Genomic DNA, 23,519 nt, shown 5'->3' with positions numbered 1-23,519 from the left:
GTCTCTAACCTGCTGAATAAATTCTGCTAAATAACTCAAGTGCTCTGAGCCTGTTTCCTCTCTGTAAAATATCATAGGGAGGAAATAGCCTCAGAGAAGTTGAGTATTTTACATTTGGTAACAGAGACCAGAGGAAATAGTGCGTGGGAAGGATTTTGAAAACAGTAAAGAGCCATGAAAATGTGAGGTGGGACAGTCACTGTCATCGTGTTAATAGCACCCCTGGAGTGGGCCATTCTCTGACCACAGTCTGGGGTCCATCTCACTGGGGCCCTGTCATTCTAGAAGCTAAAGAGACTTAAGCCTGGTCTGGCCAATGCCAGATGGAAGGAAGAAACGGGGACTTAGAGACGTAAAGAAGCAGCTGTGGGGAAGCACTGCTCCCTCCCTGAAGCTGGTTCAACCCCATGGGAGGCCCGAGGCCCTAATTGGGGGAAGACAGAAGTCCTGGGGCCACCATGAGTCCTCCTGAGTCCTTGGCCACCCCAAACCGACAAACCTGTCTCCTTTGTCTGCCAGCACCATGAGTGCCGAGGAGGACGCCAAGTGGCTTCAGTGGGTGACACACCATTTTGAGACCATTGCGGGAGAAGACAGGAAAATCAACCTGCAAGAGCTCAAAAGAACCCTGAACGTGAAAGAGGTAAGTGTCCGCTCCAGAAGTGGGGACCCCGCACTCATATTTTGTAGAGGAAGAGTAATCTGCTTTGCAGCACACAGTACCTCACAAGGAGGGAAAAGTTGCTCCCTGGGTTTCTCCGGGCTTGAGGCTCCACTTCTAAGCAGGGCCAGAGGATGTTTCTGTCTCTGCTACTGGGGTCCTTCCATCCCTCATGGTAGCCATGGCCTCCTGGGGTCTTCCAAACAACACGTGAAGTTGGAAATCAGTAGCCTGTCAAATCTTAAGAAACATTATTGCCCTCACAATTACTGCTAGCCTCACGGGCAAAGGTGATGCTATGACTTAAGCCTCCTGCCACAAAATAAGCTTTTCCATGATTTGTATCCATTAAAGGCCCATTTGCACTGCCACGCCATCCCCAGTCCTCTCTCTTGGTTTCATAGGTCCTCTGCCCATCCCCATAACAGCCTGCATGCCTGACAAACAACGGAGACGTTAGCAGAGAGGCGGAAGGAGTGAGCCTCGCCCCAGGTGTCCTCTGGGCTGGCATCTCATGGTGGCCTGTGTCCTCGATGGGCGTGAGCCAATGAGCATTTGAATGCCCCTATTTTGATGGGAGAGCCCCTCATTTGCTGGTAAGAGAGATACTACTTAGAACTCTAAATGCTCTGCCTCCTTTCATAGTCAATATGGGGAAGGAAAAAAGGATCTTCTGCCTAACGGGCTGTAAAATATCTTAAGATAAAGGCCATTTGGCATGGTACAGAGTGATAAAGGCCTTACTCAAGGGACCAAGGGGAAAAAGAGTGAAGCCAAGGCAGGGTTGGACTGCCCATAGTAGACTTCCTGCTTGTGAACTGAGGTCAGACACTAAAGCCCTTAGGTTCCTCTCGCTGCCTCAAGGGGAGCCTCCGGGCCTGGCATATCTGTGGCACTGACCCAGCCTGTTTTCTTAATTTCTGTGTTTCCAGTGCCTAACACCAGGCCTGGCAAGCAGAGGCTGCACAGACATGATTGTTGAATGAATGAATGGATGAATGATGAATGGAGTGAGTAAATCGGCATTGAGAACAGGTGCTGTTCAGAACAAGTCTACGTTAAGAACACTTAAATGTAGGCTGTAGGCAGCCCAAACAACAGGTAAAGGCAAAGACACAGGTACTCAAGTGGCATCTATTTTCTAAGTCCTTCCTGGCTTCACTATCCCTCGAGGTGACCCCAAGGGGAATGAGACAGCACCTGGGAGGAGCCTTCGAGGGACCCTCCATCTGACCCTTTTCCCATGGTGAGTAAGGGACCACCAGAGGTCTGGACTGCAAGGCTGATGGGGGCGATGGACTGTGGGGACGGAGAGCCTATGCAAATGACCAGGCCCGGGGGCCAGAAGGGGGCCAGAGGCCCAGACACAAGCCCATCCTCGCTACAGCTGAACAGTTCTCTCACCAGACCCCGAACTTGCTCTCAGCTGGCCAGATGGGCCACGGACACTGCCCCCTGCTGTGGCCTCGTGGGCAGATCACACACTGTGTTCAGGCACCTGGGTTCTGCCTGATTCCCACCACCCCACGGTGTGTACACACACACACGCAGATGCAGTGAATGAATTCAAAGCCTGGGCCCTGTGGCCATACTTGTGCCCATCTCCCGCCCCCTTCTGGTTACAGTCCTTCTTTGCCAAGAGATTCTTCATTCTGTTTGACTCGGATGGAAGTGGCACCATCACGCTTCAGGAGCTGCAGGAGGCGTGGACCCTGCTCATCCACGGCAGCCCTACAGACAAACTCCAATTCCTCTTCCAGGTGCATGATGTTGACGGTAAGGGCCCTTTGTGAGGTGGGGGGCAGGACTCAGTAGGGGGGACAAAGGGAATCGGCCTAGCTCAGTGACTACCCAGCATGGGGCTCTTTTCTCCAGGTGAGGCTGACAGCTCTCTCTCTCTGTCTCTCTGTGGGTTCCCTGCCCTCTCTCTGGTCTTTGCTTCCCTTTTGTTGGGGGAGAAGGTGGGTCCCTGGCAGGGAGACAAATGCCCTTGATTCAACTCAGCAGAAGCCAGAACTTTCCTTTGTTCTTTTCTATGTTTAAAAAAAGAAATTGTTTTGTTGCTTTTTAATAATACTCATAATATCCACTATGACAAAAATCACCCATAACATTTTTCTATACTGTCTTCTGATAGCATACACTCACCATCCACTTTTTAAAAAAAAACAAAATGGGATTATACTATACACACTGCTTTTTTTCACTAAACAATATAAACAATTGTTCATGTAAGACTGTATTGCTTTGTAATATCATTTTTATTGTAGTAAAATATACATAATATTAAATTTACCACTTTAACCAATTTTTAAGTGTATAGTTCAGAAGCATCAAGTAAATTCACATTGTTGGGCAACCATCACCACTATCCATCTCCAGACCTTTTTCATTTTTTCCAAACTGACACTGTATCAACTAATCATAACTCCCTATTCCCCCTCGTCCAAGAATTTGACTACTGTAGGTAGATTATATAAGTGAAATTATATAATAGTTGTCCTTTTGTAACTGGCTTATTTCACTTAGCATAATGTTCTCAAGGTTCATCCATGTTGTACCATCTGACAGGCTTTCATTCTTTTTTAAGACTGAATATTATCCATTTATGTATATTACACATTTTGTTTATCCATTCATTTTTCAGTGGACACTTGGGTTGCTTCCATCTCTCGGCTATTATGAATAATACTGCTATAAATGTGGGTGTACCAATATCTCTTCAAGACCCTGCTTTCAATTCTTTTGGGCATATACCCAGAAGTGGAATTACTGGATCACAGGGCAATTCTTTTTTTTGAGGAACTGCCATACTCTTTTTCCACAGTGGTTATGCCATTTTACATTCACACCAGCAATGCATAAGGGTTCCAATTCCTCCAACACTTGTTATTTTCTGTTTTTTTGATAATAGCCATCCCAATGGGTGTGAAGTGGTAACTCCATGTTGTTATAGCCTCATCTGTAGTGGCTGCATCATATTCCACTGTATGTCTGTGTCCTATGTTCCATGCAGCACAGCCTAATAGTTAAGATCTCTGATTCTTTTCTTTTTTTTTTTTTGTAAAATTAACTTTATTGAAATATTTAATACAGTATTTTAAGAGTTGAGTTCAATGAACTTTGACAAATTCATACATCTGTATAAACCACAACCACTGCAATCAAGAAAGAAAACATATTTACGAGCCTAAAATGTTCCCTCCCCTTTTGCTATCAATGCCTCCCACTCCACCACTTTCTATGACCATACCATTTCTAGAATTTCAAATAAATAGAATCATCTAGTATATACTCTAAGGTCTCTGATTCTGAGGCCAGGTTACCCAGGTTCAAATCTCAGCTCCACCAGTTATTAATCATGTGACCCTGGGCAAGTTACTTAACTTCTCCCTGCTTTAATTTCTTCACCTGTCACATAAAAATAATGACCATCATAATAGTACATACTCGTGAGGTTGCTAGGAGGATTAAATTAGTTAACTTATGTAAACTCAGGACAGTGCCTAGTTCGGGGTACCACCTTTACAGGTGTCAGCTGTTATTTATTACTATTTACTCAAACCCCATTTCCAAAAGGGAGAATTTCATTGTTCCCCCCTCCGTTTTTTGGCGTTGTAAGTGACACTGCAATGACCTTCATTCTTTGGCAACTTTGTGGCTTAAAGGGTGTCTAAAGACCCAGAATCATCAAAGGAAGGGAGGCTGAAGTGGGAAAAAGGCACCCAATGAGACTGGGGTGGTTGGTGAGGCCAGACAGGGCAGGCCCCAGGGGCCATGGTTTGGAGTCTCAGTACGACGAGCAATGGGGAGCCATTGGAGAGCACTGAGCAGGGGAGTCACAGGGCTGGATTTGCATCCTGAAAACTCAGCCCAGCTGCAGATCTGCTCCAGGGCAAGGCCCTCTGGCCTATGGGGCTTCTCTACCTCCCATTCCCGCCTGACAGTCTAGCCAGACCTCATTCTTGGAACCCACCTCCCAAGTTGACCCACACCACCACCACTACATGGGCAGTTGACTGTACCTGCTTCCTGAGCATCTTCCTCAGACCCCACCCCAATCTGCATGGGACCCTCTTCACTGACTGCTTCCTGACCACCAAGCTTGGCCCACACCTGGGGCTTATCAACAACCTCCGATGGAGAGGTTGGCCTGTGACAGGAGGAAGCGGCACACTCACCTCCTTGCAGACAGAGGTGGGGAAGAGGGCAGCAGGTGAGAGGAGGTTTGTAGTTTCAAGGCAGGAACTAGAGGGCACTCGCTTCCAGGGGTTCCAGTTTTCTCCGAGAGCCAGGCAGGGACTAGATGGGCATGGAGGTGAGAAGTGGTCTCGGCAGACAGCGGGACCGTGACCTTGCTAGAGAAGCATGAGAGGACTGCGGGCAAGTTGAAGGCCTTGCCATGGCTGGGATCAGACACTTCCTGCTCTCTTGGGTGCTTTTCTTCAGCAATGTTCACTTAGCTGCCCTGGTGCAGGAAAGGAGAAAACAGGTAGTTGGATTCACCTAGGGATGAGATATTTTTAGGGTCAGTGCAATAGAAGGACAGAGGGATAAGGAATAAAAATGTGCACAAGAATAATTATGAAGGAGAACCCTGGATTGGAAATTGGCTAAGGAGAGTATAAAGCTGAATGGATGAGAGGGTGTGAAGGGGGCGGGGAGGGATGGGAGCTCTGGATGTGGTCAGAGCACCCACAGGCCGTTGTGAACCCCTGTGTGATTTTGGCTATAAAAAGAGGGCCCGTTATCACTCTGCAGGGACTTTGGAAGTCCAAACCGAGGAAGTATTTCTTTTAAAAGGGACTTAAAGACTTCCATAGCCCTTTCAGATCGGGTGGCGAAGGCTTCAACCCATCCTGTGCAATAGTTGGTCTTGGGGGGACCCCCTCTTTCCAGGTTTTAAGAAGAACTTGATCCCTGGGGTTTATTTGTGAAGGAACTGCTCTTTCCTCTGTATTTTTAGTGGGAGCTGGAAGTGTCTTGTGGGCATAGTCCTGGATTGCCTTCTGAACTTGTCCTAGATTAATAGTCTATCTCAGGACCTGGTTCATCGTCCTCATCCAGTAGAATGTCAGTAGTAAGAAAAGGCCTCCCATAGGTCATTTCAAATGGGCTAAGTCTCAGACCACTCCTGGGGGCTACACGGACCCTGAAGAGTGCAATAGGAAGCAAGCTGGTCCAGGGTGCATGAGTTTCTTGGCAGAGCTTTGCTAAGGTTTTCTTTAAAGTATGCTTCATGCTGGCTCTTGACTAGGAAAACTGAAGGACGGGAGGTGTGGCTGGAGAGTGGCATGTTAGACTCTGTACGTGATTACAGACTTTGACTTTGGCCCAAGTGATGATCACAATACCAATAAGACTTTCCATTTATATGCAACTACCGTCTTCCATATACTGCATTAAGTGCTTTATAATTAATTATCTATTATCCTGAACCAATTCTGAAAGGGAGGAATAATTAGCCCCATTTTAGAGATGAGCAAAGTAAGGTGCAATACTCTAAAGGACTTATAGCCCACCATCACACAGTAAGGGGCAGAAGCATGTTGCTACCTCAGGTGTGTCTATATCCAAAACAGGCCACGAAATCACTAATCACGAGTCCTACAGCTCATGAAGAATGAAAATATATACAGGGGAAAAAAGTGCCCCAGATCCCATCTCAGTTGATACAGTAGTTTCTCTGATTGGTTCCAGGACCCCAGTGGATACCAAAATCCGTGTATGCTCAAGTCCCTTAGATAAAATGGAGTCATACAGTCGGCCCTCGGTATCCGTGGGTTCCACATCTGATGATTCAACCAACCGCGGGTGGAATCCCCGGATGCAGAACCCAACCTTTCGGAGGGTCGACAGTACTTCTGGCTTCCTTTTCACATCACTCTTAGCCACTCATGTTCACATAAGGCCACAAGGCTGGACTTGAGGGCCCAGCTGCAGCCTCTCAGGACAACATGGATGAGCAAATTTTGCTACAAGTTGGGGAACAACAGGGAACCTCTTCACCACCACCTCATATACAATTCGCCTCTGGATAATTGAAGCTCTGGGCACATAGCTCCTTATGGATTAAGTAAGCAAGTGTATCTTCTGGGCAGATGGTCTTGGAAGTTGAGTGGTACTTAGAGAGGAGGCTGCAGATTCTGGAGGAAGGCATGCGCTGAGGCCAAAGATTCTCCATGCTTGGGGAGATGTTCATCTCTGTTGAGGTCGGCAATAGGGAGCCATGGAAGGTTTGTGAGCGGAAGGTGCCATATGTCCTTCGATGCCTGGTCTCTGCTCCTGAAGGGAGTTGGTTGGCAGAAGGATGAAGATGAACGAACCATTGATGCAATGATTGTGCAAGGCAGGGCGAGTCTGCAAGTACAGAGCGAGGTCTGGGGGGCAGGCGCCCACTCGGCTTCATCCTCACTTGGGCCAGGGAGCGGCTCCATCAACGTGGACGAGCTGCGCATCGTGCTGCAGTCGTGCCTGCGTGAGAGCGCCATCTCGCTGCCCGAGGAGAAGCAGGACCAGCTGACGCTGGCGCTCTTCAAGTTGGCCAACAAGGACTGCAGCGGCGTCATCACCTTCGATGAGCTTCGAGACGAGCTGCAGCGCTTCCCCGGGGTCATGGAGAACCTGACCATCAGGTACCGCCCTGTCTCGTGCAGGGGCACTGCCAGTGCTGGGATTAGGCACCAGGTGCGAAGTGTGGCCTGAACTCAGGAAGGATCCCTCAGCCCGGCCCCGCCCCTCCCTGCCCAGGTCGGCCCCGCCCCGGATAAGCCCCGCCCAGCCCCTCCCCTCTTTGCCTGCTTTCTCTTGGGGACAAAGGTCTGTAGTGCAGGGCAGCTGTTGTCATGTGTCCATTTTCTACAGTGTTTCTTTAGAATCAACTCACAATAGTAAGCGCTGGGCATTTTTACCAATATACCAGTGCATAGCATGGAAAAGGAAATTAAAGTTACAAAAGGAATGAAGTTACAAAATGACATTAAAGTTACTTCACCTGAGGTAACACGCCTAGGATCACACAGATAGTTAGCAAAGACAGTTATTTATTCAACTTGGTTGAGCAGCTACTATGTACCAAGCCTTGTTCTCAGTAATGGCAGAGCTCTGCTGGGGCTACCTTCCAGACTGAGGGACAGGTAATTGATACCAATAAACAAGTACATAAACTAGATAAGTACAAATTTGATAAGCGCTGTGAAGAAAATAATATAAAAAGGGTGTAACAACAGACCCAAGTTTGTCTGACTCCAAGCTCTGAATAGTGCCGGTTTTGTAGTTCATTCTTTTTGTGTATTAACTTTCTTGTGGGTTATCACAAAATGTCTCAGATTCTTCCATCCTTTTCGATTACCTCCCCCGCCCCGCCCCCAGTTGGGAAGTAAGGAGAGGTAGTTAAAAAAAAAAAAGTCGTGCGTGTGGCATCCGAAAGACCAGAGATTCATCCCAGTTCCATCTAGCTGTGTGACTGTAAGCAAGTCACTTGACCTCTCTGTTTCCTGGTGTAAAAGAAAGCCGGCCTGTTTGCCACGAGGCTCCCCGAGAGTTAGTGGGCTGCAGAGGGAATGGGGTCTCTAGGTTCAGACTCTGGTGGTCCCCGCCACACCACGGCCTTCTGAGTGGGGCCCTCTCTCACAGTGCTGCCCACTGGCTGACTCCTTCCACTGCCAGGCCGCCCCGACACCGTCCTCGCCAGCTGACCTCTGCCTACTGGCACAACCATCACAGCCACCTGCCCTGCCTGGCCGCCTACGTGGGCCTCCATGTGATGCTCTTTGCCCTGGCAGCTAGTGCGCGCCAGGCCCTCGGCGCCAGTGTCATGGTGGCCAAGGGCTGCGGCCAATGCCTCAACTTTGACTGCAGCTTCATCAAGGTGGGTTCTGTGGGCACAACGCAGGGAAGCGGGTAGGGGGACTGATGTAGGCTCCTCTTAGACAAAATGACCCACATGTGGACACCTGCAGTGTCAGGGTAGGATGGCACCTTAGAACTCAACTGGGCCAACACTCACTGGTGGGGACTAAGGCTCAGAGGGGGCAGTGAGCTGTCCATAGTCACACAGCAGGTAAATAACATAGCTGGCATTTTTGTGTGCTACTATGTACAAGTCACAGCGCTAAGCACTTTCCAACTGATCCTCACGATAACCCTATGGTGGACCCAGAGGAGGTGGGCTGGCTCCTGTGCAGAGCTCCAACCAGAAAGAGAATACTTCCAGAGGTCTTGAATGCCAGAACGTGATCCTGGGGACCAGAGACTGAGGTCTCCAAGTGTATTTGATGACACACTTCAGCAACTGGAATGAAATAAAACACAACAAAAATAAACAGAAAACAAAAACCCCTCCCAATTACCCAGTATATGCTCACTTACTTATAATTATATGCATGCCCTGTTATCATTAGCCAGTAGGTTTATGGCACAATATAACTATAAGGCAAGCTTCATCCTTTTCTTTCTTTTTTTTTTTAAAATTTTATTTATTTATTTATTTATTTATGGCTGTGTTGGGTCTTCGTTTCTGTGCGAGGGCTTTCTCCAGTTGCGGCAAGTGGGGACCACTCTTCATCGCGGTGCACGGGCCTCTCACTATCGCGGCCTCTCTTGTTGCGGAGCACAGGCTCCAGACGCGCAGGCTCAGTAATTGTGGCTCACGGGCCTAGTCGCTCCGCGGCATGTGGGATCTTCCCAGACCAGGGCTCGAACCCGTGTCCCCTGCATTGGCAGGCAGATTCTCAACCACTGCGCCACCAGGGAAGCCCCCTTTTCTTTCTTTTTTTAAGATTTTCCTGATGCGGACCATTTTTTAAAGTCTTTACTGAATTTTTTACAAGATTGCTTCTGTTTTATGTTTTGGTTTTTTGGCCGCAGGGCATGTGGGTTCTTAGCTCCAGGGATTGAACCCGCACCCCTTGCATTGGAAGGCGAAGTCTTTTTTTTTTTTTTTCTTTTTTCTTTTTTTTTAATAGCTACTTTATTTATTTATTTATTTATTTATTTTTGGCTGTGTTGGGTCTTCGGTTCGTGCGAGGGCTTTCTCTAGTTGCGGCAAGCGGGGGCCACTCTTCATCGCGGTGCGGGGACCGCTCTTCATCGCGGTGCGCGGGCCTTTCACTATCGCGGCCCCTCCCGTTGCGGGGCACAGGCTCCAGACGCGCAGGCTCAGTAGTTGTGGCTCACGGGCCCAGTTGCTCCGTGGCATGTGGGATCTTCCCAGACCAGGGCTTGAACCCGTGTCCCCTGCATTAGCAGGCAGATTCTCAACCACTGCGCCACCAGGGAAGCCCGGAAGGCGAAGTCTTAACCACTGGACCGCCAAGGAAGTCCCAAGGTTCATTCTTAATGATCAGGGATGTACATCTCTAGTCCAAATACTCCTCCTGACAATATCAGCTTCTTATTAGAGTGGGTTTTATTTATAACCTCATTACTGGCTACAAAGAATTCACACCAGGGGTGGGAGACATGTGACTCATTTTTGTGGTCACTTGCTCTTGCCTTATTAACACTATTTGCAATCTGCATTTTCTCTGTAGGGAATCTTTTTAAGCTACTTGTCCCTTCTGAGGGGTGGTTAGCTTACTTAAGTTAAAAGCAGTTAATGTAATCTGCAAATGCACGTATCAGGGCATGCATAAATACATTGAAGTAAACGAGCAAGTGAGGGGACCTTCATCATAAACCCCTTGAAAAGCCCCAACTGCCCCCAGGACACCTCGAGAACCACATGTGACATGGTGCCAGTCTGACATATGACTAAATGAGGGCACCATGTCTACACAGATACTAAATATTAGTAAAAGCTTATGTGCTTCCCACGTGTTGAGATAAAAGTGATACCAGCAGACATTCTGTAACATTTTTTCTTCGCCAATTCTGGAGATCCTACTTTGCAGATCCCCAGCTTTGGACCTAGGGGAGCAGCGGAGGCTTGGGGGCAAGGGGAGGTGGTGACAGGGCCCCATTTAGGAAGCACAACAGGCTCAGGGTAGGGGAACAGCTGCTGGGGAGCAGAGGACAGGGCGGAGAGCGAGCCAGGTGGGGCTCTCTACCGCTTTGCCCGGCCAGGTGCTGATGCTTAGGCGCTGCCTCACGTGGCTGCGGGCCACGTGGCTGGCTCAGGTCCTGCCGCTGCACCACAACCTCCAGTTCCACCAGCTTATGGGCTACGTGGTGGTCGGGCTCTCCCTCGTCCACACCGTGGCCCATGTGGTGAACTTCGGTGAGTAGCCTGGGGCTGGGGGTGGGGACCTGGGCTTTCCACAAACAACTCGGTTATCCTGCCCCTGTGTGTCCTGCCGGCCCGATGGGCAGAGAAGGGGGAGGGGTGCGAACCCCAAAGGGAAAGTGCAGTGGGCAGAGCTTGTCTTGTGCTCGTCTCCAGCACTCCGGGCTCAGTCCAAGGCCAGCCCCTTCCAGTTTTGGGAACTGCTGCTCACCACGAGGCCTGGCATTGGCTAGGTCCGCGACTTGGCCTCCCTGACCGGTGTGGCCCTGCTGCTACTGCTGCTTCTCATGTCTGCCTGCTCCAGCTCCTGTGTCTGCAGGAGCGGCCACTTTGAGGTGCCCCAGCCCTTGCCCCTTTGCCTGTCCCATGCTGGGCTCCCAACTTCATTTCAGACTGTGTTCCCTCTAAATTACTCCAGAGCCCAGGAAGCTCCAGACGGTCTACATACTATGGACATGTGATTTGGGGTTCTGCCATTGGGCTGTAGTTTATGTCTGCTGAGTGAAAATGTTCTGTTCTAGAAGATTCTCCTGGCTTTTTTGCTGGCTTATCCCCTTGCTCTAATTGGATTAAACTGGGCACAGGGAGGGGAAGGAACACAGGCTTTCGGGATCCTAATCCCCACCCCACTACTTGCGGGTCACTCACTGTCCTCATCTGTAAAACAGAGCTATAATTCTCTACCTTTGAAGTTATTAATATTTTAGGAATTAAGTGAGATAATACATGTGAAGCCAATAACTACACACACCTGGCACATGGTCAGTCCAAAAGTATTAGGTCTAGCTTTGCTTTCCTCTCTCTAGCCTCCTTGAGATACAAGAGGTCACAGAGGATTTGCTTGGGCGACCGGGACTGTCCCTAGGACTGATCTGGTCACATCAGAAATAGACATATATATATATATATACACGGCACCTACTTGGGGCCAGCAATGATCCTTTGAAGTCAGAATCAGCATCCTCATTTGACCCATGAGGAATCTGACTCTCAGAAAAGTAAGTTACCAGGCCGAGGTCCCACAGCTAGTAGCAGAGCAGGTATTAAAACTCAGGGCTTTGCTTTCTCCTCCACTCCCAGAACACCATTGCTGTCTTTCCTTCCTTCCCCCTGAGAAAGGGTCCGTGGGCTGAGACATTGATGCTCATGAGCCCATCGGAGGGGGCAGTTCACTCTGCCCAGAACACCCCCAGGCAGATGTTCCAGATGTTTGCCACTAGCACCAAGAATCTTCCCTTACAGACTTTCTGGGCCAAGCCCCCAGAACAGAGAGGCAACGAAGCTTCCCACCCCCAACCTCCTACCCAAGCCTGTTCCCAGGAGAGGGTGTGTGTGGCCAAGGCTCTGGGCACAGTCCTGGCTTTAAGGATGGCCGTGAACCTTGGCTCTGTTCCACCCCCAGGCCTTGACTCTGGCAACTTACTCCCCACCCCCACAGGTGTTCTATTGGACCCACCTGTCCTACCTCCCATGTCTGCATGGGCCCAACTTCTGGAAGTGGCTGCTGGTCCCTGGCACCTTGTTCTTCCTGGAGAAGGCCGTCGGCCTGGCCGCATCCCGCGTGGAGGCCCTGTGCATCGTGGAAGTCAACCTCCTCCCTTCCAAGGTGCAAAGGGGGCCTGAGGAGCCAAGGGGAGTCACAGGTGGTGGGGTGCAGCAGCTAGTACTCTGTTAGACCCCTGCCCCCAAGGAAATGGGGAGCCCCATCACAGTGGAGAAGATAAGCAAAGTGCAAGACTCGATCCAGCCCTCCGGGAGTGACAATTCTGGAAGGGGAATGGCAGGTAGGCAGGGTACCACTAAAGGCCAGTGTGCACAGAATACCTTCAGTAAGTATATATTAGTGTCTATAAGGTGGCAGGCCCTGCGCTAGGTGACAGAGATGCAGAGAAGGCTCAGGCACTGTCCCACTCTCCATGGGCACACAGGCTAATAGGAGAGTCAGCCCTTCCGTTACAGTGCAGGGCTGTGTTGGTAAGAGAAGAAGAATCCCAGGAGGTGTTAAAACTCTTTGTCTTTGAGAGATCAGAGAAGCTTCAGAATGAGAGGGGAGCTGCCTTTTCAGGGTTTTGAAAGATGAATAGGAGTTTGTTGGATAGACAAGATAGGGAAGGGTTTGCTTGGATAAGGAACAGCATGGGCAAAGGCACAGAGTTATGAAAGGTCATACTGTGCTTGGGGGACTACAGGTAATTTGGTACAGCTGGAGCCAAGGTGCCAGGGAGAAGCTGGAGGGGTGGGCAGGGCCTAAGGGTGAGTGGCCTCACTCTTCAGGCCACAGGGAACCCTTGAGCAGGGTGGGGGACGGGCGGGCGGTGGTATTGAGCTGCTTTATACTCCAGCTGCATTTCTTTAGTCGCTCTGTAGAAGATGGCTTGGAGGGGACCACTGGGGAGGCTGTCACACAAGTAGATGAGAGCTCACGAGAGCCTTGACCTTGAACTGGGTGGGGAGGGGGCATGTCACAGAAAGACTCAAGAGGTAACTGGCTGCATTTGTGGTTGAGGTGGGGAAGGCGTCTAGGCTGTCTTGCAGGTGCCTGAGTAACTGGGGCCATTTTTGGAGAAAGGGAAGGCAGTTCTGGGTGGGTTTGACTCTGGACAGCTTGAGAGTGAGGACACGGAAGCTGACTAAGAGGCCGAGGTTTCTGTCTAGACCCTGGCATCAGACAGAGTGGTTGGAATTCAAATCCCATGGTTTCTTAGCTGGTGGCCTTGAGCAAGTCATTTAACCTCTCTGAGCCTCAGCCTCTCCTGCATAAAGTGGAGAAAGAATGACATGCATCTCAGAGAGTCGCTGTGAGGACCAGAGATAGCACTAGAAGAGCTCCACACAGCTCTGGCACCAAGTAAGTGCTCAATAAACCGAAGCTACTATCTGGGAGGCTGTTGTATCCTGGGGAGATGCCCGTTCACGGTTGGAATACCACCCAAGTGCCACAGAAGTTCCAAGAAAGGGGCTGGAGCAGTCAGGGGCTTCACAGAGGGGGAGGGCCCCTGAGAAGCAGTATTTACACCACGAGAAGTGGGATCACACCATGAGCCCCACTTCAGACACAGCCTGACTTCCCTTCTCTGATCACTGCCACCCCCTGGTTGGCAGATGTGCTGCAGGGGTGAGACCCCACTCACAGGCACAGAAGAGTCTCATGTCTGGGGCCGGCCTGGCTTATGGTGGAGAAAGATGGCCCAGCCTCCATCCTCTGGTCTTGGGGCCCCTGGCAGCTCTGGGCCTGCACAGATGACCCTGGTCTCTTTCTTCTCTCCCCAGGTCACTCATCTCCTCATCAGGAAGCCCCCTCTTTTCCACTACAGGCCTGGCGACTACTTGTATCTGAACATCCCCACCATCGCACACCACGAGTGGCACCCCTTCACCATCAGCAGCGCTCCCGAGCAGAAAGGTAGGCCTGCGCCAGCCCCACCGGTCACTCAGCAGGTATTACTCAGTCCTTGCCATGTGCCAAGCAAGGCTGGGAACCAGGAACACAGAGGTGAACAAGACCAGACACACAAAGTCGACCTCCCAAAGCTCCCTCTGGAACACAGAGGCAGACGTGCAGATGCTGACCGAATGGGGTGTTTGGGGCTGTACCAGCTGCCGTGAGGGTCACAGGGGAGGGCCTGGCCTGGTGGGGGAAGTGGGCAGGGTGGCATTTCAGCTGAACTTTGAAGGGTTCATAGGAGTTTCCTAGGTGGGGAAGGACGAGGGAGTGGAGGCAGAGGGAGAAGCATGAAAACGTGGAAACGTAGAAGGGTCCGATGTAGTTTGGGCTGAGTGTTGGGTGAAGTAGGGAGGAAGGAAGTAGGGGCAGGGAGGACGGGAGAGAGGGTCAGAGAAGGGACCAAAGGCAGACAACAGTGGCTGGCAAAGTCGACGGGAACCAGGGTGGGACTGGGAAAGACTTTGAATGCAGAGTGGAACGCAGGATGGCGCAGGCAGTTGGGAGCCCGCAGGGGTCTTAAGCAGAGGAAGAGCGGCTCAGAGGAGAGGGGACCAGGACATTTCCAAGGGGGCTGTGACAGGAAGCCAGGCTTCTGCGCTCCATGTGGGCATGAGCCCTGTGGGGCGCCAAGGCAGCAGAAGCCCTCGCACCCTTCTCCCCCATCCCTGGACCACCCCTATTCCCTCTGGATAGCCAGCACCCATAGGACCGCTCAGCTGACCCTCCCTTTGCCCAGCTGTCCTCTGACTTGCAACCATGCATGGGCCTGCCTTCTGGTCCTGAGCTGTTGGTCGGGCCACAAGCTGGACCTCTGACCTCCTGGCCGGGCATTGGCCTTCCCACCTCAAGTGGTGCTTCTGACAGAGGAGGCCTTGCGTGGCCCGTTACAGCGAGACCCTTGCTCGGCTTCATGAGGAGTAAAGGCTTCTGGTTGCCAGGGTTCTCTGACCCACCCCCACTAAAAGCTGTAGCTTCACTCAGGATGCCTCCCACCCCCTGGCCCAGCTCCCTCAGCTCAGGGCGCAGACCCAGGTCCAGGGTTCCCCACCCGAAGCTGCACAACACCTGCCCTGGAATCATGTGAGTGGTGGCCTGGATGTACAATGGGGTGAGGGTGTGGGTTAGAGAGGGTGGGTTATTTTCTTCCTATTTTTCTTTCCTTTGCTGTTTTGTAAAGAACAGAGATGCTTCCAGAAAATTCAGACAGTATAGAAACATGTCCCGAAGAAAATTAAAATCCCTCAAGTAATTCCACCCAAAGAAATCCATTGTCCCAAGGGGGAAAGGGGCGATGGGATGAATTGGGAGATTGGGATTGACATATATACACTCTGGATACTATGTATAAAATACATTCCATAATGAGAACCTACTGTATAGCACAGGGAACTCTACTCAATGCTCTGTGGTGACCTAAATGGGAAGGAAATCCAAAAAGGAGGGGATATGTGTATACGTATAGTGATTCACTTTGCTGTATGGTAGAAACTAACACAACATTGTAAAGCAACAATACGCCAATAAATTTTTAAAAAGAAAAAAATATAAAACCATTGCCTTCCAGATCTCGATACATCTCCATGGATAATCAGAAGCAGAGATAATTCTGCATGCAAGGGATTACTGTTCACACTGTTTTAAAGCCCACTTTTTCTCCGTGAATAGTATGTCACGAAAATCTTTGCATGTCAGTTCTTTTAAAAGAAGAACTTTTCCTTTTTGTGGCTGCATACTATTCCAGTGTATCAACACTAATATGATTATAATGACCACGTTTATTTTATGGATGTGTTATTTATTTGACCAGTTCTTGAAGGGGTTTCTTCAGGGTCTCAACTTGGAATCTGCCCATCTCATGGGCCCGACTCCCCCGCAGTGAGCTGAATGAGTCCGTACAGGGGCTAGTAAATCCTCCAACTTTGTTTGCAGAGCTGGCTTACAGAATCAGGAGTGGGACTCAGGCTGGCAGGTGCGGCTGATTGAATTCAGCTGACATTTAAGAGGCCTTCTCCATATGAGTCACTGTGTGAGGCAGTTCAGGGCGCATCTGTGTGACAGGGCATAGCCCAGCCCTCCTGCCTCTTTGTACCCTGAAGGGTGACAAAGCGCCAGGAAGGCGCATGGGAGTAGGGATCCAAGCACCTGACTTTTCAGTCCCCTCCTCACAAAGCTGTGAGAGCGTGCCTCACCTCTCTGTAAACACAGGATCCAACCAGTTCATTCAGGAACTTAGGTGGGCAAAAAAATGTGACATCTTTGTTTTTACTAACCGCTAGCTAAAATTTAGCATTTTCTTCAGGTATGAATGCAGGTAACAAACCGTAGTAGCGTTACCAATCCCTGTGCCTTTTTCAAAATGAAAACCATGGATTCTTCTTCATATCATGTTACGCTTGCTGTCCATACTTTGGGATATCATTCATGCTTATTGCTAATTCACGTTTCCAGGGGCCATGTGACTCCTGCTGCATCTCGTTATTTCATGTATTAACAAAAACGCACATGTATTCTTAAATCAAAATTTTAAAAAATATATTTTGATAACTGTCTCATTATAATTGGTTTCATCTGTAATTTCTACATATGTTATTCAATGTATTTAAAAACCTTACTCTGAGAAGGAGTCTATCCATTTCCTTCATAGGACTGCCAAAAGAATCCGTGGTTTAAAATAAAAGAAAAAGGATGAGAACCCCAGACCAGGAGATCTCTTAGGGGCCTCCTTACTCTCATGTGGGTTCTTTCTGGTACCCCTCAATAGAGGGGTAGCCCCCCCCAGGCTTTTCCATCAGTCATCCACTCAACAGGGAACCTTAGTAAGCACCCCCTGCATCCCAGACACTGGGGGCAATGCAAGCTGTTGTTCCCACCATTGATTGAGCACCTACTGTGTGCAGAGCCGTTGACAGACACCCGGTTGAATATGGGGGGGAGAGGGTCCCCACCTTGGTGAGACCCTGGCTTGATGGAGGAGGCCTGGCCCCCACCCCTAGGGAGCTCCCAGTGTGCTCAGGGCCACTCTGACCCCTGCCTTGGCAAAGGAGACTGAACCCTTAGGTTGACCTCACCGAGCAAGATTGCCAGGTCTGCACAGAGAGCTCGGCTCTCCAAGTCCCATGACTGTGACTGCTAGTTTGGGCCTGAGGAAGGATATTCAAAGGAGGACTTAAGGGGCGGACGCCCAGTCCCAATCCCTCCAAGTGAGACGGGCCTGTCCCTACTGGAGAACAGCACTGAACCCTTTCCTCCCTCCCTGTCTCTTGCTCAGACACCATCTGGCTACACATCCGGTCCCAGGGCCAGTGGACAAACAGGCTGTATGAGTCCTTCAAGAAATCAGACCCAGTGGGCTGTGGTTCCGAGAGGCTCTCGAGGAGTTTGAAGATGAGAAGGAGTCAAAGGAAGCCGCAGGTAAGTGACTGCTGGGAAGTAAGGCTCCACCATGGTGACAAACCCATGGGGACCAAGTTGCCTTCTTAGTTGGCAACCACTGAGCAGCTGTCGTGTACACCGGCTGGACGGTGGCACACAGGGCGAGGCAACTACAGACTGTGTGGTCCAAGAGCCTCCTCGAAACCTGAACACTCCAGATCCTCCCTGCTCTGGTGTGCTCCGTTAGAAAGAAGGGGACAATGCAAAGAGGGGGAAATTGAGATGAGAAACCCCGCCCCCCCACCTCTCTGCTCTAACGCTTTCTAACTGTATGGCCTTGGCCACATCTTTTAGCCTTGCTGAGCCTCAAGTTGTTCATCTACGAACTGGACGTGCTTCCCACCATTGGCTTTCCTTTTACACATGATTCTTTTACGGACCAATGGAATGAATGCATGTCAAGTATTGAGTGAACTGAGCAACATGGTCCAGAGGGATCATTCATTATCACCATCACCATCATCACCGCCACCATCATTAGCATCATCACATCACCATCATCATCACCGTCACCATCACTCTCACCATCGTCATCACCATCACCATCAGTATTGTTATCTTTTGAGCCCTGATGAACTGCACAAAATTGACAATCTGCCAGTGCCTGGAGTGAATACGGGTTCTGGGAGGTTTGGGAGGAATACAGAGAGATCAGAGCAGCAACTGAGGAAGCAGGGATAGATGCAGGAGGCTGAGGGTGTCTGAACGCTTAGTAGGCTGTACCACTAAGCTGGGAGACAGGTTAATATGTGGGAACCCTGTTGAAGGTCAAAGGAAGAAAGCCCCAAGGCCTGGGCCAGCCCTGCCTTGCCCCTGTGGAATTTAAAGTCCAGGGGAGAAAACCATGTGGAATCCTGCCTGGTCAGACCAGAGAGACCTTCTTGAACAGTGCCAAGAGCAAAGCTCTGGGAAATGGAGAGGTAGGTAGAAACAAGCGGAGTGTTCTCTCCTGTTAATCAGGGGAAATCTCCCAAAGCAGAAAGCTGATTTTCAAAACCGGGTGAGTCTTGGCACACTGAGATTGGTGGGTAGATACACTAAAAGCGGTGTTTCCTTGGGGTCTTAAGCACCGCTGCCAAAGAATAAATTGGCACAGTCTTTCTGGTGGGCAGTCTGGCTATACGTGTCAGCATTTTAATATCTATACCCAATGGCCCAGCAATGCAATTTTTAGGGATTTAGCCTAAAAAGCTAATTGGACACGTACACAAGCAGTGCATTAACCACCTTGTTCATTCATTCATTTAGCAAATATTTATTTAGCACAGGATCTACTGTTTTCCAGGTACTGTTTTAGATGCTGGAGATATGTCAATAAGCAAAATAGCCATTGGCACTGCTTCCCTTCTGGAGGGGGAGATAGACAGTAAATGCACAAATAGATATAAAATGTGTCACATGGTAATAAATGCTCTGAAGAAAATAAGTTAGGGTAAAGGGAAAGAGCTAATTTATATAATATACCGTGGTTGTTAACAAGAATGAGAAAATGAAGATAACCAAAATGCCCAACAATAGGGAAGCAGTTAAATAAATTACTGATCCCTCTTCTAATAGAATAGTAAGTTGACTAAAAAAGACTATGTGAATGTATATGCATTAGCACGTAAAGCTGGTCAAGATGTAGTAAGTGGAAAAGGCAAGTTACAAAGCAGTACGTTCCATTTATGTAAAAGTGTGTGTGTGTGTGTGTGTGTGTGTGTGTGTGTGTGTGTGTGAAAAAGGTCTGGAAGGACAGAGAAAATGTTTAGAGAAGTTGTGTCTTCCAATTCAGGGTACTTTTTTACATTATTCTTTAAAGTTCTATAGTTTCTGAATCTTTTAAAAAAACTAACACGTACTGATCTTGTGGTTTAAATCATAAAGCACTGTTTTTTTTGAAACCAAACAGGGTTTGCAGCCCCAGCCCATCTACTTTGGAGCCTCGGCACAGGGCACAGTGGCCTCCAACAAGGATGTCTCTGTGGAGCTGATGTCCTACAGGCCCAAGGGAACTCCACAGCAGGGGGATGAAGGCCTGGTGTACGTGGGGACAAAGGATGGGCTTCAGGCACAGTGGGAAGCTGCAGCCGAGGACCTGGGCCTGGTAAGGCTGAGGAAGCTGGGGCTGGAGGCTGGAAAGCCAATGATTTTTCTTCCCAGGAACGGTGGGTGGGTCCTTGGAACTTGGCAGAGAAGGCCTCAAGGGCAGGCCACACTCAGGAAGGACCACACGCCGTGTGGTGTTTCTGTAGCCAGTCACCTGCATAGCACCTTCATAACTTTTGCCATATTTACTTCCCACAGGTAATATTTCCTACTGAATCTTTCTCCTTACATCCCAACATTACTTTCAACTTAATCGTATTTTAAAAGGACTCTTTAGATTGCCATGTTTAATGAAGAACCAGTTATCATGTGCCATAAACAGAAGGTAACTCTGAAAGCAAAAACAATGTAATTAAATTCTTGCCAGATGTTGCTGCCTGCTAAGTGAGGCTCGGAGCCTGAGCTGCAGCCACTGCTTGTTCCCTCTCTCTCTCTGTCATGCTCTCCATCTCTTTCTCTCTCAGCTTGTTAAAAGAAAAAAAGGAGGAGGGATTAGTAAGTGTTAGAGAGATGTTAAAGATATAATAACCATGATGTAAGGCTTTCTCCCTGCAATCGGAAGGATTTTAAAAAATTGTAAGAGAAGTATCCTCTCACAGTGTACTCCCTAAAATAATCCTCACAAGTAGTTCACATCCAGCACTGTGGAGGACACAGAATTCAGTTGCCCCCAAAGAAGCAACGTGGTGTCTCGCGGTGAGCACGGGATGGGCAGCTGGAGACCCAGGCTCCACCCCGAGCTCTGTGGGAACTTGGGCGAGTCATTTCCACACTCTCGGGTTCGGCTTCTCTCTGTGAAATAAGGGATTTGCCTGGATGATTGTGAAGGTCACTCCTCACCAGAGAGAAACTATCACAGGCCCCTGCAGCCCTTTCGGTGGGGGGGGGGGGGGGTGGAGTCTGTTTCCTTCATCTTCAGGAAGGAAGCACTTTGAACTCAGGGAATCTGGTCTGCCTGTCCTCGGGGCTGGAGGAGTTAGGCAGAGCAGAGGAGGCCTGCTCCCTGCCCTCAGTCAGCTCCCTGTCAGCTAGCCCAGAGCAGGGTCCCAAGGGCAGGGGCGAACTCTGAGCCAGGCCCATGCGTGGCTTTTCTGCCTGGAGCAGCCGGGCAAAGCTTCCAGGAGGGGCAGCCGCTCCAAGTGAGCTGCACCCTGAAGGATGCACAGGAATTTGCCAGCTGGGCAAGAGGAGAGCGTGCTCTAGGCACAGGGAAAGAACGTTCAAGGCCGGGGCTGTGTCTAGAAACATGAAAGCTATCGGGAGTGGCTGAGCCCAAGAGGCGGCTGGGGTGAGTCTCCTCCCATCACACCCTGAAGCTGACTTGTGTTGGACCTCTAGAGCGATTGTTACATTTTCAGGAATTTTGAGAGCCAGTTATTAAGCGCGGTCATTGGTGGGAGCCATGATGGCAGTGTTTACACCGGAAATCTAGACACTAACAATCAGGAGTTCGTCGTTGCTGGTGGTGGTGCTTTCTTTTTCTGAAGAGTCCGTGTACCAGCACACCACTGATGTTCTCCGTGAAAAGTGCCCCATGCTCCCTGGAATGGTTGGGGCAGAAGAGGCAATTCCCTTTTTGTAAGGTTGCTCCGACTGGCAAGGGCGGGGAAGCCTCTGAGAAATGCCTGGCCCGCCCACTCCCAGAGACCCACCTTCTCTGCTCTACTCCCTGCAGGTCTCCAAGGTGTCCTCTGAGAACCACCGGTTCTGTAACATCAAGGTGAGAGGCTCAAGGGGGTGGCCCCAAGCAGAGGAATCGAAGCCTCTGCCCACGGGGAGGGCTTGCTGTGGCTCTTGGTACCCGGGTTCCACAGTCCCCACGGTCTGACTTCCAGGTCTCCAGGTAATGGAACCAAACCCCTGCCCTCACAGGGCACACGGGGCGTGCTGGCTGGGCCCTGCTCTCACCGGCTCTGCATGCGAACATACTAGGCCTCTCCCAGACTCGGGCTTAGAGCACAACATGTAGAATGTGCTCTGAGTGGGAGCCACTTACTCCTGGGTTCCAGCCCAGGAGATGACTGCCTGCATATAAAGGGAGGTCCTGAAGCGTCGGGGTCCGCTTCTCCCTCACCCACCCACCCTCTCTTTCCTCTAACCCCTCCTGCATGCAGTGCTACATCGATGGCCCTTACGGGACCCCCAACCGCAGGATCTTCGCCTCCGAGCATGCCGTGCTCATCGGGGCGGGCGTCGGCATCACCCCCTTTGCTTCTATCCTGCAGAGCATCTTGTACAGGTGGGTGGACAGGCTGTGGCCCTGCCTGCATCCCGGGGCAGAGTCCTGAGAGACGGCCTCCCCTCCCCGCCCTGCCTTCTCCCTCCTTTCACCTGGCTCCCTCTCCCCTTTTCTCTCTTTCCTCTCCTGCTCTTTTTTGGGTCTCATCCCTCCCCCTCCTCATGGGGTGGGCCCTGCCACCCCACCTCCCTCCCTGTGCCCTGCACTGTTCTCTGGGGTCCTGAGAAATCTCATACTCACCCCAAACTCAAAAGCCCCTCCTCTCTTCTCCTCTCAGGCACCAGAAGAGAACGCACATCTGCCCCAACTGCCAGCACTCGGGGAGGGAGGGTGTGCCGGATGCTGACAGGAAGCTCCTCAAGGTGAGTGAGCACCGCCTCCTGCAGGAAGAACTGGGGAGCTCCCCAGACACCAGAGCTAGGTGCCCCCTGTGCAGAGGCAGGGGAAGGATAGATGACCTCTCCCCAGCTTGGATCCGCTGGTCTCTGTGTTCAGGGCTCCCCCAGAGAGACATTCTGGGCCCTAAAGGCGGGCATCTCGTTAAAGAACACGGAGTCTGAAAGTCAGGCAGCCGGGATTCAGTTACAGCCATGATGCTTGCTAGCCATGACCTGATGGTGGTTTTAAAAACGAAAACGTTTGCCGTTTGAAAATTTATTATTCTGTGTAGGCCACTTCAAAGTGTTTCTAAAAAAAAAATAATGAAGTAATGTTTTTCTGGCTGTCCTAAACTTAAGATCTCAGAATACTGCTTGCTGTAAACAATAGATTATTAGAGAAAATCCTGCCCTGGTTGTCAGGACCCCGAGTTCTGATCCCATGCTGCTCTGTGGCCTGGGCAACGTTCCTCACCTCTGCGAGCCTCGGTCTCCCCATCCCTTAAATGGGGGCGATAATGTGTGCCCTGCTAACAGCAGGGTGGTTACACCAGGGCCCTGGGGATCACAGATATGAGTGAATGAGGTAGGCCCCCCTCTGAACTGGGCCCTTCTCCATAGGTGGACTTCAGCTGGATAAACCGAGGCTAGCGGTCTTTCGAGTGGTTTGTGAGCCTGCTGACCAGACTGGAGATGGACCAGGCCGAGGAGACTCAGGAGGGTAGGAGAGGGGCGGGGCCTGAGGATGATGGAGGTGCGGCAGCGGGGTTCAAGGGCTCTTTAAGAAAGTGTTTAGATTATTCTATTTCTATCAAAAATGTGGGGGAGAGGGGGCTGCTTTTTTCCCCCAACAAAATGTAAAATTTTGTGAAACTTAAAAGAGAGAAGAGAAAAAAAATTCATAATCCCATCTAGGTATCCAGGCATTTTAAAGGATTTCCTTCTGATATTTTTTCTTATTCACATTTTATAAAAATGTATAGCCTCCCCCACCCCATTTCTCTTTTTTATGACATTTCTTTTTATTCAAAATGAGCACTTAAAAAGTTAGA

General features: G+C 50.1%; 1 protein-coding gene across 1 annotated transcript in view; it reads left to right on the top strand.

The window, feature by feature from the left end:
• NOX5 (NADPH oxidase 5) overlaps nucleotides 1-23,328 on the top strand; it is an 89,789-nt gene extending 66,461 nt beyond the window's left edge. The window contains 12 exon segments of the mRNA XM_057544312.1: nucleotides 520-643; nucleotides 2,287-2,437; nucleotides 7,086-7,296; nucleotides 8,297-8,531; nucleotides 12,325-12,492; nucleotides 14,157-14,289; nucleotides 17,600-17,742; nucleotides 19,655-19,849; nucleotides 21,527-21,571; nucleotides 21,966-22,090; nucleotides 22,368-22,452; nucleotides 23,089-23,328. Coding sequence (XP_057400295.1) covers nucleotides 524-643; nucleotides 2,287-2,437; nucleotides 7,086-7,296; nucleotides 8,297-8,531; nucleotides 12,325-12,492; nucleotides 14,157-14,289; nucleotides 17,600-17,742; nucleotides 19,655-19,849; nucleotides 21,527-21,571; nucleotides 21,966-22,090; nucleotides 22,368-22,452; nucleotides 23,089-23,328 — 1,851 coding nt within the window. The 5' untranslated portion in view covers nucleotides 520-523.
• Nucleotides 23,329-23,519: the final 191 nt, after the last annotated feature.

The sequence above is a fragment of the Balaenoptera acutorostrata genome, chromosome 3 (assembly GCF_949987535.1).
Source record: "Balaenoptera acutorostrata chromosome 3, mBalAcu1.1, whole genome shotgun sequence".
Classification (NCBI taxonomy): domain Eukaryota; kingdom Metazoa; phylum Chordata; class Mammalia; order Artiodactyla; family Balaenopteridae; genus Balaenoptera; species Balaenoptera acutorostrata.
Note: the sequence above shows the minus strand (reverse complement) of the source record. Positions and strands in the feature narration are given on the sequence as shown.